Source organism: Cupressus sempervirens, chromosome 7, assembly GCF_028749045.1.
Source record: "Cupressus sempervirens isolate cs-2001-9-10 chromosome 7, ASM2874904v1, whole genome shotgun sequence".
Classification (NCBI taxonomy): domain Eukaryota; kingdom Viridiplantae; phylum Streptophyta; class Pinopsida; order Cupressales; family Cupressaceae; genus Cupressus; species Cupressus sempervirens.
In genome coordinates this window covers 882415491-882428358 of record NC_143124.1, presented here as the reverse complement: position 1 = coordinate 882428358, position 12868 = coordinate 882415491, and the positions used below count along the sequence as shown (strand labels likewise).

Below are 12868 nucleotides of genomic sequence, written 5' to 3'. Positions count from 1 at the left end.
GGCTTTCATAGAGTTGCTTGAGATTTTTGCTGTCTTCCCAAAGAGTTTGGTGGCCTAGGCTTGCTATCCACCTAGAAGAAAGGTATTGCTTTATGTGCCAAATGGGCGATTCAAGCTCTTTCTGGTAATGAAGCTTGGAAGATTTTGTTAAGACATTGTATTTCTTTACGCTTTCTGGTTCACTGGCCAGCCTAGAAGGGGATTTTTTTTCAGACCCTTCTTGTCATGACTGAACCTATCAAGATTCAAGGCACTTTTATCACCAAGAGTATTTAAAAATCCTAGGAAGTAGTTAAGCCCTAGCTTCGTTGGGTTGGTAATGGGCTCAAACATGAGCTCTCCATGAACCAACACAATCTTTGGCGGTTGCCATTATTTTCTATCCAAGGTTTTCCCCTAGCTAAGGTGCATGGAGCTAGTGCTCTGCACTTTTTTAAACGTGGCATAAGAACCCCTAAAGATCTTTTCTCTAGAGTTACCATGAGCTTACGGTCATGAGAGGATATGAAAGTGCAATTCTAGCTCACTTGTCTAGATCGACATACTTTTGATCTTTTGGTTTTTGCGGTGCCTCCACATTTGTTGCATAAAGTGGGTATTCAATCATCTTGCCCTTGGGGGAAAGACTGGAAGTGGTACCCAGACACCCTAATAACTAGCTATAAGCCTAGGCTGGGCTACCAATAGCTAGTTCCTCACCTGCCCATGGTTGAAGTTCTCAAAACCAATGATGGCATTTGCAATCTTCTGGCAAGCCATTACTAAGCCTAAAATTGTGCATTTTGCTTGGTGTATTCTTTTCTAGGGCTTGCCTTTGAGCCCCTGGCTATGGCACCTAGGTGTTCCTGACCCCTATTGCCCTTTCTATGGTCAACCAGAGACATTTTTGCACATGATCTATTTCACCCCTTTCGCCCAGAACCTTTCTCTTAGCATATGGTTGTTCTAGGTGACAATATTTAGATACCTTTCAAGTACTCCTAGATATGACATGCTTTCAAATTGGAGATCTTGTTTACCATTTAGAAAGATTACAATGTTATTATTTATGCTAACAACACACCGCTCTGCCTCGCCTCCTCAAAGGTCTAACTCTGGGTGGTCCCCAATGGCTCCTCTTGCTGCTCCTACTACCGGTTGGCCCTCTGCGCACTCAGACCCCAAGTGGGTGTTTCCTAGCTAAACTTAGCCATTTCTCCTCCTAGGCCTAAGGGAGAGAAAGATGAAGATAATATTGTTGTTATTGATGATGGATGGGCTCCCCTTGAGCCATCTACTCACCCCACCCTCAGGTGGGGCTCTGATGATAAGGATCCTCCTCCTTTGGATGGCACTATGCTGGCAGCTTGAGGATTTTTTATGTTTTCTAAAGTTTTTTTTAATGAATAGTTGGTATCTAGCCTTTGGCTGTATGAACTCACGAGGTGATCATGTTTCCCTCGGCCCCTTTTTTTGTAAATATGTAACTTTATTGTATTTTTTTTAATATAAAGAAGGGACTATTCATCAAAAAATAAATATTTGTTCCAAATTGATACTAAGACATCTAGATTGATAATGAATAGTAAGGTTTTCTTACTATTATAATCTTGAATATTACCAAAAGGTCCACTAGTACCTATTTTAGTGGATCAGAATTTTCTATTATGATTATTAAACATTAAGATTCTAAAATTAATTTAATAACATATTTTAAAAAAAAAAATTGATTGTCAAAGGCCAAAGCCAAGGTTAATTATTATTATGTGTTTTGATTAATTATTATTGTTACTTATTAAGATTGAGTAGACTCAAACCCAAGATCTCCTAGATTTTAAAAAAAATGTTATCAATCATTTCCTTAAAATGTTAAAATATCCTACATGTTATAAGACCTAAGATATCAATTTTTAATTCCTCAAATAGAGCTCTTTATCAAATCAAGACAATGCCAAACAAATGCAGCTATCCTCCATATAAACTGTATAGTTGACCAATTTTCAAAAAATCAAAAACATCATAGATTTTTCCTAAAATTTTAGCATTTGATGTTCATGATCTGCATAGTTTATAGTCAAAAACACAAAATTTTTGGAAAGAAATCACTACATTTTCATGAATCTAGAGGAAAAAATTGACTTTATTTTGTCTTTAGTGCATTTTGTCTTGAAATTAGCCTGTCCCATGCCAAACAACACACTGTCATTGAAATAAAATAATCATTTTATTATAAACTTACAATTTTCCCGAGATGCAAATAGGGGCTCAAATTGTTATCATTCAGTTAAACAGAAAATCCGTTTGATCCACTATTTTAATATATTTTTATTATATTCATGTTTGAAGTCTGCAACATAAAGTTTATAAAGTTCGGCCATCGACCTCACCTGTGACTGATTTCATTATTCTTAGTTCTATGACTTTATTTGGAGAATAAGCTTCCGCGTTCATAACGCATACAGAAAGGGACTCTCACACACGGGTCAAACACTAATGGAACTTGGCAAACGGATAAGTTTCATAGCGCAATGTACAGCTGCCCACGAAAACCTGAGCACCGACTCTCTGGCTAGACAAGATGAAGACCTCTTTATATCCCTTTGAAAGGCAGGCGGCGCAGTCTTTCATGGACATGTCCCTCCAACACATCGCCATGCCATAGATGCTCACATTCGAAGAAACAACAGACGACCCCAACGCAAACTTGATAGGGCTGGCGGGGGCCTTGCTCGACAGATCCGCCATAAGACTGCGAGCGGCGGTGTTAAAGTTGGTGTCCGTATTGTTATTCACGTTAACGAGTCCGTACCAGAAGGTGGTGTCCAGCTGAGTGAGAAAGCTGTAATTCTCGTAGCGCAAGAAACAATGCTCCAGCTGAACACGCGCGCCAATGGCGTTTGGGCAGTCGCGGCGGACGACCTTCACTGCATGAGCTGAACACGCGGCGCAGTCGGCGGAAGAGAGATCTCCTCTGCACTGCAGGCGCCCAGACAGCTGGGTCGGCTTCTCCCACCCATAAACAGAAATGCCGAAGCCCGCATACGCCGCTTTCTCCCTCAGAGTTTTTAAGAGCGTTACCAGATTTTTATCAGCCTGGGAGCCGTTGGAGTACTTCACCACATTACACGCTGCATATATCTCGCCTTCCTCCGACGCGGATTTAGCCGTGACAATGCACAACACTAGCAAAGCCGCTAGGTATAGCGGCACTCTCTTTGATGCAGTCGCTGACAAATACATTTTGACAGCTTACAGAGGAGGAGATGTGATTCAACACGAGGAGCAAATGAGGTTATAAATAGATCAGGGAGATATTGGCGGGTAGGGCCCTGCGGCGCCCCTTTCTATAGTTCCCTATTGAATTCGGCCTCTATCAGAGATTGACTTCGCCCTCATGGCCAACCTAATGAATATCATGAATATTTAACTTCATATTAAAAGTTTTACTTGCCTGAAAGGAAGCTTTGCCCACTGTATATCTCCATTAGGCAATACTATATCGTAATTTCAGTACATTGTTTTTAGTAGTCTTTGCGGGAAATTCTTGCCATCTCAGTGGGATATGCCAAACTTCTTTTTGTTTTGATAGACGGGATATGCCAAACTTTATTCGTAGGAGGTGGCTGTCGATATCATCTACTTAGACTCTGTCGTTGTAGATGCTTCCGCAATGACATTGTCAACAAGTGCGACGGAGTCTGAGTCTAATTACGGTTCAAACTCGCTGATTGTTTGCACGGTTGGCAAATTATCAGATCACTTTAATCTGTACTCATCTTGTATGAAGCGAGCCCTGTCAACAACATCGCCATGCCGCCATAGCGCCTTCCAGAGTCAAGAAACGCGGCATGCTTAGCTACAGACAAAATCACATTAAAACAACCTTGTGCTACTCATGTCTCTCAGGTTTTATATATAAAATTTCTACAATCTATAATCATTGTGTTGTTTTTATGTTCCATTGTCTTAAAATCAATCTCATTTTGATTAACTGTTAGGAAGAATGTATTAGGATGGAAGAATGTAATGGTAAGTTGTAGACAAAGGCATATTAAAGGAGAGGGTGAAAGGCAAAGGAAGTACATGGAATTCAGAGAATAATGAGAGAAGGGAAAATCTTGGAAAATTAAAAAGAATTAATATATAAGATTTAAAAGGAGAAGAGATATTTTAAGAATACAAAGAATATATAATGAAATATTGTGAAAAATGGTAAAAAGATTATTAAGATTTAATGAATAAAAAGTTAAAGATATTTCATATAAAGTAATATATAGAATTTAATAAAAGTAATCTATGAAATTGACAATATGTAAAATCTTTCATTTAAAAAATAGATCTTATCATTAAACCATTTTATTATAAAGGATTTAAGAAATTATGAAGTTTGAGTAAAGATCAAACACTAGTGATCGATAACATCCCAGAGAGAGAGAGAGAGAGAGATTTCAAGAGGTATTAATTGATTTTAATATAGTGAGACTTGTGGTGGTTTTGAATTTACCATTATTTTCACTCAATTGCATTTTTAGATAGCATGAGAAATTTTTGCATGTCCCAAAATATTTAAATAGTGTGGCAAGAAGGAGAAACTGATGGAGAGGGAGAGAGAGACAAACATGCTAGTTGATGTGTGTGTGTGTGTGTGTGTGTGTGTGTGTGTGTGTGTGTGTGTGTGAGAGAGAGAGAGAGAGAGAGTTGAATGTGCTAGAAAAAGTGGAAAAATATTTCCAAGCTTTGAGACATTTTGAGAAATATTTTAATCTTGTGTAAATAAATTGTAATGCAAATATATTTGGTTTGAAGTCTTGACATGCCGACATACTTCCACAAAATGTGAAGATGTATTTCCCTTGAATCCAATGTCAATAAGCTCTAACAAGTTTTTGTAAATTAAAACTTGAATTTCTTAAGTACAAAAGGTAATTTTTATTAATTAGTTATTCATATGTATATTTCAAATAGAAGTGTATCATAAAATTATAATTTTTTGTATGTTATACATAGTTAAGGAAGCTCACTGAATGAAATTTTTGAGAGGGGGAAAGGAAGGAGACAAGGGAGAGAGAAAGAGAGGGAAAAAGTATAAGGGGAGATGGGGAAGATAGGGAGAGAGGGGGAAGTGAGACAAACTTGTGATTTGATAGGTCTATTGCTTGGGTCCAAAGGATTGGGATTTCAAGAAAAAATTTCATCTGTAGAGGATTTATTTTTTAACTCTTTCAATGAAATAATTAAAATATAACCCAATAGACCCTCTCTTGAAAAGGAGAGCTTGGGATTTCTACTTTTTATTCGTTTTATCTTTCACGAATTTGAATATCTTGCACACCATCTCCCTCTTCTCATGACATATAATCTACTTAAATCCAAACTTCCATAGGCTCCCTTTGAATGTACAATCAATATTTCTTGAAGGTGGTTATCTTTATACCTCTAATTATTTCCTTCGGGACTCCAACACTTTTACCCTAACCCCATTAGTGAGGGCATTATGATATCATATTCACTTCAGTGTGATTTTTTCTATGGTATTTTTATGGTGTTCATGCATTTTCATGTTGTGATATAATGCACTCATTGTTTGTTATTTGAATCTCTTGTTTAACTTTTGTGCATTTGGTACCTATATTGCATAGAATGCATTGTGGTCATAACAAAAACAAATGATATTTTACATATGATGTAACTAGAAATAGGCATTTCATGAAAAATAAACAAGTTGATAATTTATTTCAATATATAAGATTAATTTTAATAAATATTATCAAGCTTATCTTAAGAATCATAAGTTTTGAGAAATAATACACATCCTAAATGAAAAATATAAATAATTTTCTTATTATGATACTCTAGATTCTTAAGTATCTTTACAAATAATCAATAGACCAAGATGTTATCTATACAACTACAACATAATATATTCCTATCATATTTTGTATAAACAAAAAGAAATGCTTAGTGTTGCGAAAGAAAAAAATTGATCAGTAAAATTAAACATGTGATAGCCAAATGGATAGGTTATTCCAGGAGTTAGTTGCATCATGACTTCTACTTCAATGGTATAAATCTAGGTGACTGGCATAAAAAAAAACTTGAAAGTAAAGTAAGTGATGCAGGAGCATCTTGGGGTAGTTGGCTATCCTGCATGGTTAAGGGATTTTGGTGGGGTTTAGTGGACCTATTTGGGTCTTGGGTAATTAATTTTGATGTATTTAATTAGTATTGTAAGCCTTTAAAGGCATTTGGTATTTAATTTATGTTGGAGGCTGACTTGTGGCTCTTGAAATAGTTAATATAAGGGATATTTAATTTGTAGCATACTAGGCCAACTTGTGGCTTAGATTGGTATAAGTAGGGGTTGTGGGGAAGTCTTTAGTCATTATTCATCTGTTTTGGAGAAGAGAAGGTGGTAGAGGAGAAAATTTTGAGAAAGGCTAGTAGTTGAGGCTTGGGAAACAAGGAGATTTCTTGGTGGGTTCATGAGTACTAGTTGGATATTCCTTGGAGTTTTCTATCATAGTGTGGATCTAGACTAGCTAGGGCTTGGATTGGATCTTGAGGGATCTTGTAGAGCTATTACTTGCTTTGTACTTGTTCATAACCAAGAAGGCCTTATAGCACAACACATTACATGTAATTAGTTATTTTATGAATAAAGAGCTATGATTTGGTATAAAATCTTGCATTGTTGTTTATCTTTTGTTGTGTGGTTATTTGTTAGGGGCTAGAACATCTCCTTTGGGGATTCTCCTACCTTGCACTACATAAGTTAGTTGGCACAAAAAAAAAATTAAAAATGAAATGGAAAGAGTCTAGCCTTCTCATGTCAAAGTAATAATTGTTTGGTCTTCACTATCATCTTGTCATTCAGAATTTGAAACACGGTTCAATGGAAACACATATGTCATTCAATTTTGGCACTTCTAAAATAGAAATATCACCATGACATATTCAAATGCCATTGCTACTCTATGATAAGATATTTGGATCTTTCCTATAACAATGGGAGATCTAAGTAGAGAGATGAACTCCATATTATACTTGAAGTATTGGAGACTCAAGCTTGATTCAAACAAGTTATACTATGTGTAAGTGATATCATATCATCCATTTACCTTTAAATAATTATATAATACAAATTTTATGCAGTTTTATTTGTGTATTAGGTAATTAAGTATGTTGATATTCATAAATCTACTCATTCGTTATGGTTGATCTACTTAAACTATTTATGGGTATATTTCTTCTTCATGTTAACTTTCTATGTCATTTTGATAGTCTATATTTTACTAATAAATATGTAATGTATTAATATTTTAATCACTACATTTCTATAAAACTTAATTTGTGTTTTGTAAATGCATCTATTTTACTTGTAGGTTGAACTCACACTGCTTACAACATTAGATAAATATGTTTCATGGGAAACTATCAATCTTAAGTATTTATCATGTAATAATTTAATTTATAATATTTGATTAAAAATATTAATGACTTTTAGTTTATTTGAAAAATCTCCAGCATCCTTGAAATTGTCCATGCTTTCAAACTTCATCGTTATTTCTATTTATACATTCAAACTTCACCTTTTTTATGTTCATGCTTTTAAATCTCAATTTTTTCCTATGTCCAAGGCATATTATTCAACTTGAAACTTGTTTATGATTTACTTATATTTTCATTATCTTTTTTTATTTGGTATTTGAGTTTTTTTCTACAACCTTATATTTTCATATAAATCATTTATTACCATTTTCTTATACCATGCATATTTTGTAGCATTATTCTTACTGAATTAGGAATCTTCCATTGCATTTATTATTAAGTTGTATAAGTTCTCTAGTTTTGTAAATAAATATTTCAATGAATTTTCTACTAGTTCTTTTTCAGATATAATAGGGCTAGGTAATTGATAAAAAAATAATTCTGGTGTTTTCATCCTTTATAGCAGCATTTAGTAGCAATTTTGTGATTGATAAACACTTTCCACTATATGCTTCATTTTCATCTTCTCTTGGAATTTTAATAATATTTTATTCTTTAGCACTTATCACCTTTTTTATGATGCCTTTGATGATTCCTTCTTCTAATGATATATTTGAATATGCATTAAATTGTTTCCTCCTTTCAACTTTATGAATGATGTATTTGAATCCTTGAAATGTATGGTTATCAATTATAGCTCTAGTGTTTAAATTCATCATTATCTTGTCTTCAAAGACTAACACCCCTTTAATCATCTTGTAGATACATTTTCATGAGGAGCATTCTATGTAATTGGTTGATTTAGGATGCAATTGTAGTCTATCATGACGGATCTAGACCCTATTCCTTCTAGTTTAATTTCATTAAAAAAAAAATGTTTTATTTAAATTATTTTAAGATCTATCTCCACACCTTGTGTGGAATCTTATCCCTTTATTGTACTTTCATTTATAGATGTAAATAGAACTTATTATTGCAAAGCATTTTTTAATAATCTAATATGTAAGTACAGTGTGTACTTGAATAAAATGAGAAGCTCTTCCATGAATTAGTTTATTTTTAATTTACTTTATACATTTAGTAATTTAGTTACTTTTAGTTACCTTTTCACTTCCTTAACTCAAAACCTATGCAACACTTGAAATCCTAAAAGTTTGGAATTGTACCAATGTACCTTAGCTATATAACTATGTCAATTTTAGCTAGATACTAAAATTGGTAACAAGTCCCTATAGAATTTCCTTTCATAATTAATGATTAATTAATTAATTAGAATGCCTCTAGATGCCTAATATACTTATTTCATCCTTTTGTATTTTTTTTTAACTTATAATTTTTTTCGTTAGTTGAAAGGTTTCACAACATCATGTTATGTCCCTTCAACAACCCCATACTAAGCTATTCTTTAATCAACTATGAGTGAAGCTAAAAGGTTTCACTAAATGTATGTATCCCTTTGATAGCTCAACACCATAAGTTTTTTGATCTACTACTAAACTTCAAGCACAAGGTTTTATGCCTTTTAAACATGTCCTTCAACAACCTACTAAACTATCATACTTGAATCTACACATGAGACAAACTATGTTAGCATAAAAATTTCTTTTAGATTTCTCTTTCTCCCTTTCCTTCTAATAATTCATTTGACTATATATCTTCTGGATATGTAGGATGTAGTAGGGTAATACTAGGTAGTTTTTTCTGTTGTTCGGTTCATTTTGAACTATCTCCTCTTTTTACTATCATGTGGATCATCAATGTTGGAGGGGGCCCGAGGTCTACATCAAATAACATGATCAAATGACCTCCTATTATAGTCAATGGAGGCTTTTCCTTGTTATTCTCCTATATTTTATACAATCTACTATATATTACAAGTTTACATAGCTTGTGTGGATTCTAATGTAGATGCATTTTTAATATCTTGTAAACTATTTTTGAAAAGAAATATAAATATATAGTGTACCTTTATAAATAGTTTTATATGGTAAATGCAATGAGTTACACTATTTTGTACTTATTATTTAATATGAATAAAATGATCAAAATTTTATTTTCTTTCTTTATTTGTATTTTCATTTCTACATTTAATTTAGCTTATAATGAACACAACCACCAACACTTAACCCTATAGTTATGCTACTTAGGAGTTCTTAACATAGCACTTTTAAGTTTTAGGTCAAATTTGTAATAAGAGTTATGATCACTTTAAAGTTATTATAATGGTTAAGTAAATTTCTAATGTTGATTCCAAGTAGACCTAGGGGGGCACAAAGCACACAAGCATCTCTATGCACATTTTAGTATGTGCAAAGAAATTTAGTTGTAGAAAATCCACCATCTGAAAAACAAAAACCACTATGTCATTGGAATTATAATGCAAAGTCAAACTTCACTAATGAGGATGGTGTATGTGTGAATACGTCCTTCTTGGATGAGTCAAAATTTTATGGCCTTGGGCCAAATTTTTTATGAAAGACTTTTCAGGATTTCTGACAAGCAACATCAAACTTTTTGACACAAATTACATGTCAAAATTCCAATGAACAATTGTCAATTAGTTGATCCAAATTTACTAGTGATTCCTCAACTAGGGCTTGAACAAGGAAATCCCCTCCCCATAAAGCAATACCCTTTTCCTTTATTTTAGGTACAAATTTGTATGTTTTAGAGTCATAGGATAATTAACATATTATGAAACTAATAATAGATATTTTATGGAGGTTAAACAAGTTGATAAATTAATATAATTAATATTTTATTTTTAAGGCAAAAAGTGGCAAGCCACTATAAGATTTTATTAATCTAATTCAAAAAGGTCAACTGGGAAAGAATTAGTGAAGAAAACCTAGCATCATCCCTTATATATACGTAGTTTTTACATAATTTTTGAAACTATTGACAAAAGCATAATTACAATAAGGTGTATCGACTACCACTCGATGATACAATATCAACTTTTAAAAATTGATTATCAGCACATTCAAAATTCTTGATAACATTTAATCCATCAAAAATTCAAAAGCCAAAATCATACCAAAAAACCAAGTTCATATCCCTATTCATTCTTCCATATCATCATAGCCACTAAAAAACTTGCTACCCATTTCAGAAAAACCCTCCCAATCAATTTTTTGGTCACACATTGAAGCATCTTACCCACAAACTAGATTGACATCTATAGTATTCCTACCCCAACCACAATCCTTTTTAGGTCCCCAGGGAGAACATGCCACCTCTGAAAAATTAGGAGACCAACCTGAGGCAGCATGAGACATCGTGTATGAAGGAACAACTGATTCAAAAACTAAATTCCAATCATTCCTTTCTTCAATGTAAAGATTCACATTTCCAAAACTTGGTCCCTAAGAATGAATCAAATTTGAGACCATTTGCAGATCTATGAGAGCATATCCCACTTTCTTGACTCTCTCTTCCAGTTGAAATCCTAAGGCATGAGAGGTGGCTTGTAGAGCATTTTTCATGTGGAAAGAATTGTGATTTTCTATCAACTTTTTAATGGCTTTGAATAAAATGAAACATTCATGCTTAACTAGTAACTAAGAATGAGAAAACAAGCCTCCCACCAAGGCCATACCACTCTAGAGATCATAATATTGCATAGCGACAGACAATTTGTTATCAGCAATAAAAATACCCCAAATTACCTTTTGAGCCAATGATTGAAGCAACATAGGAGATTGCATAAGGTCCATGGTGTTGGACAAGAAGATGGAGATGAGGTGCGACGGATAAAGGAAGTGGGTCACCATAGAAGCCATCAATTCTTCACCAATTAGATGTCGAATAGCTCACCTAATAGTTGGGGAGTGAACTATAAACATCAGGTCAAGCACTGCATCACTAATATTAGTAGATGAAACACCTTGATCAGGGTTTAGCAGAATCCAAATGTGAAAATTCTTCAGCAGAATAACCTGATGTTGTTTGTGGAAAAGCTCATAGGAAGCAACTATATCCATCCCTCTCATCATTTTGAAACAAGAAAGAAATTAGAGAATAGAGTCACCTAATAATCTGGAAAGAAATGTGGTATGGAGAAAGCATATAAATGAAAAACATCAAATGTCTTTTGTTATAAACTAGAATGTGGTAGAGCTTTTCACCATAAGAGTCATGTGAGTACACATGCATTGTGTCCTTAAATAAAGCTATTTTTTGTACTACCCAAAGCCACCATAATTGCTCAAATTTTCCCACATGAAGCACCATTGATACGCCTCATGTTAAATAAATGTGACATGTACCAGTTATACCACAACATGATCAAAAAACTAATGTGGATGTGAGCAGGCAATCTGGTCAAACTCTATTAATCTTTTAATATCATCATATTTTTCTATCATAGATATTGGACGAAATGATGAGAATAACAACCCATCACAACTTAAATTTGATAGAGGATTAGCAACTTGGTATCCTTCCCTAAATGTATGTGAAATGCAAACATCTTGGCATTCATCTAAAAGCCTCTAGATCTGATTTAGAATGTACTTTAATTTCCATGAGAAAATTCTCCTATGTATACAAGCATCTATAATTATAGAGGAATCTCCTTTAATATGCAATAACCAAAAATTACCTTGTTTAGCTAATATGAGACCAACTAGCAGTGCTTGTGCCTCTGCCATGTTATTTGTACCAATAGGCGAAGGAGAGGTTGTCAATGTCACTACTTCTCCATGGGAGTCTCTAATGCATGCCCTTAAACTAGAATTTCCAAGGTTTTCTCTAGATGAACCATCTAAATTCAGTTTCCAATATCCCACATATGGAGGTTTCCAAAATACTTTCCTTCAAGATAAGGGAGAAAAGGTTGTTTTATTAATTTTCCAACCATCTGGAATGATTAACTATTTCCATTTATGAATCACTTGAGAGTCCCAAGAAGTAACAATAGGATTGAATTTTGAATTTCTTACACTTGTATTTGTCACCTCTAAGATTGATTTTTCAATACCCCGAGAACTTTTTCTAAGGTATGCCACTCTTTTCTAAAAATGCACTTATTTTGTTCCCACTAGATAGCCCACACAACTAATGCCAAAATACATTTCCAAATATTTATAAATAATGAATTTGGATAAAGAACACGCCAAGATTGAAAAAGATCCCAAAGATTTTTTTGGATTGGAGTACTATAATTTAATTTGTTCAAAATGAAACTCCAACACTGATATGCAAATAAGCATGTAGCAAAGAGATGATCCACTATTTCTTCACGTTCTTTACAAAAAAATGTAGTTGAATGATAGGGCAATGTGCAATCTATTCAATTTGTCACTAGTCAAAATCTTATGCTTCAATGCAAGCCAAGTGAAGCAGCCTACCTTTGGAAGCATAATATGATTCCAGTAAAATGTAAATGTTGTACTAGCAA

The 12868-nt window shown here is 33.8% G+C and overlaps 1 protein-coding gene across 1 annotated transcript; it reads right to left on the bottom strand.

Moving 5' to 3' along the window:
• Positions 1–2279: 2279 nt before the first annotated feature.
• On the bottom strand, positions 2280–3513 carry LOC149550286 (antimicrobial ginkbilobin-2-like protein). The gene has a single exon (XM_089795059.1). The coding sequence runs from the start codon at positions 3217–3219 to the stop codon at positions 2470–2472; it is 750 nt and encodes a 249-aa protein (XP_089651185.1). The 5' UTR covers positions 3220–3513; the 3' UTR covers positions 2280–2469.
• Positions 3514–12868: the final 9355 nt, after the last annotated feature.

What these genes read in the sequence shown, in the direction of transcription:
- LOC149550286 (XM_089795059.1), bottom strand. Translation starts at nt 3,219, where the DNA reads ATGTATTTGTCAGCGACTGCATCAAAGAGAGTGCCGCTATACCTAGCG.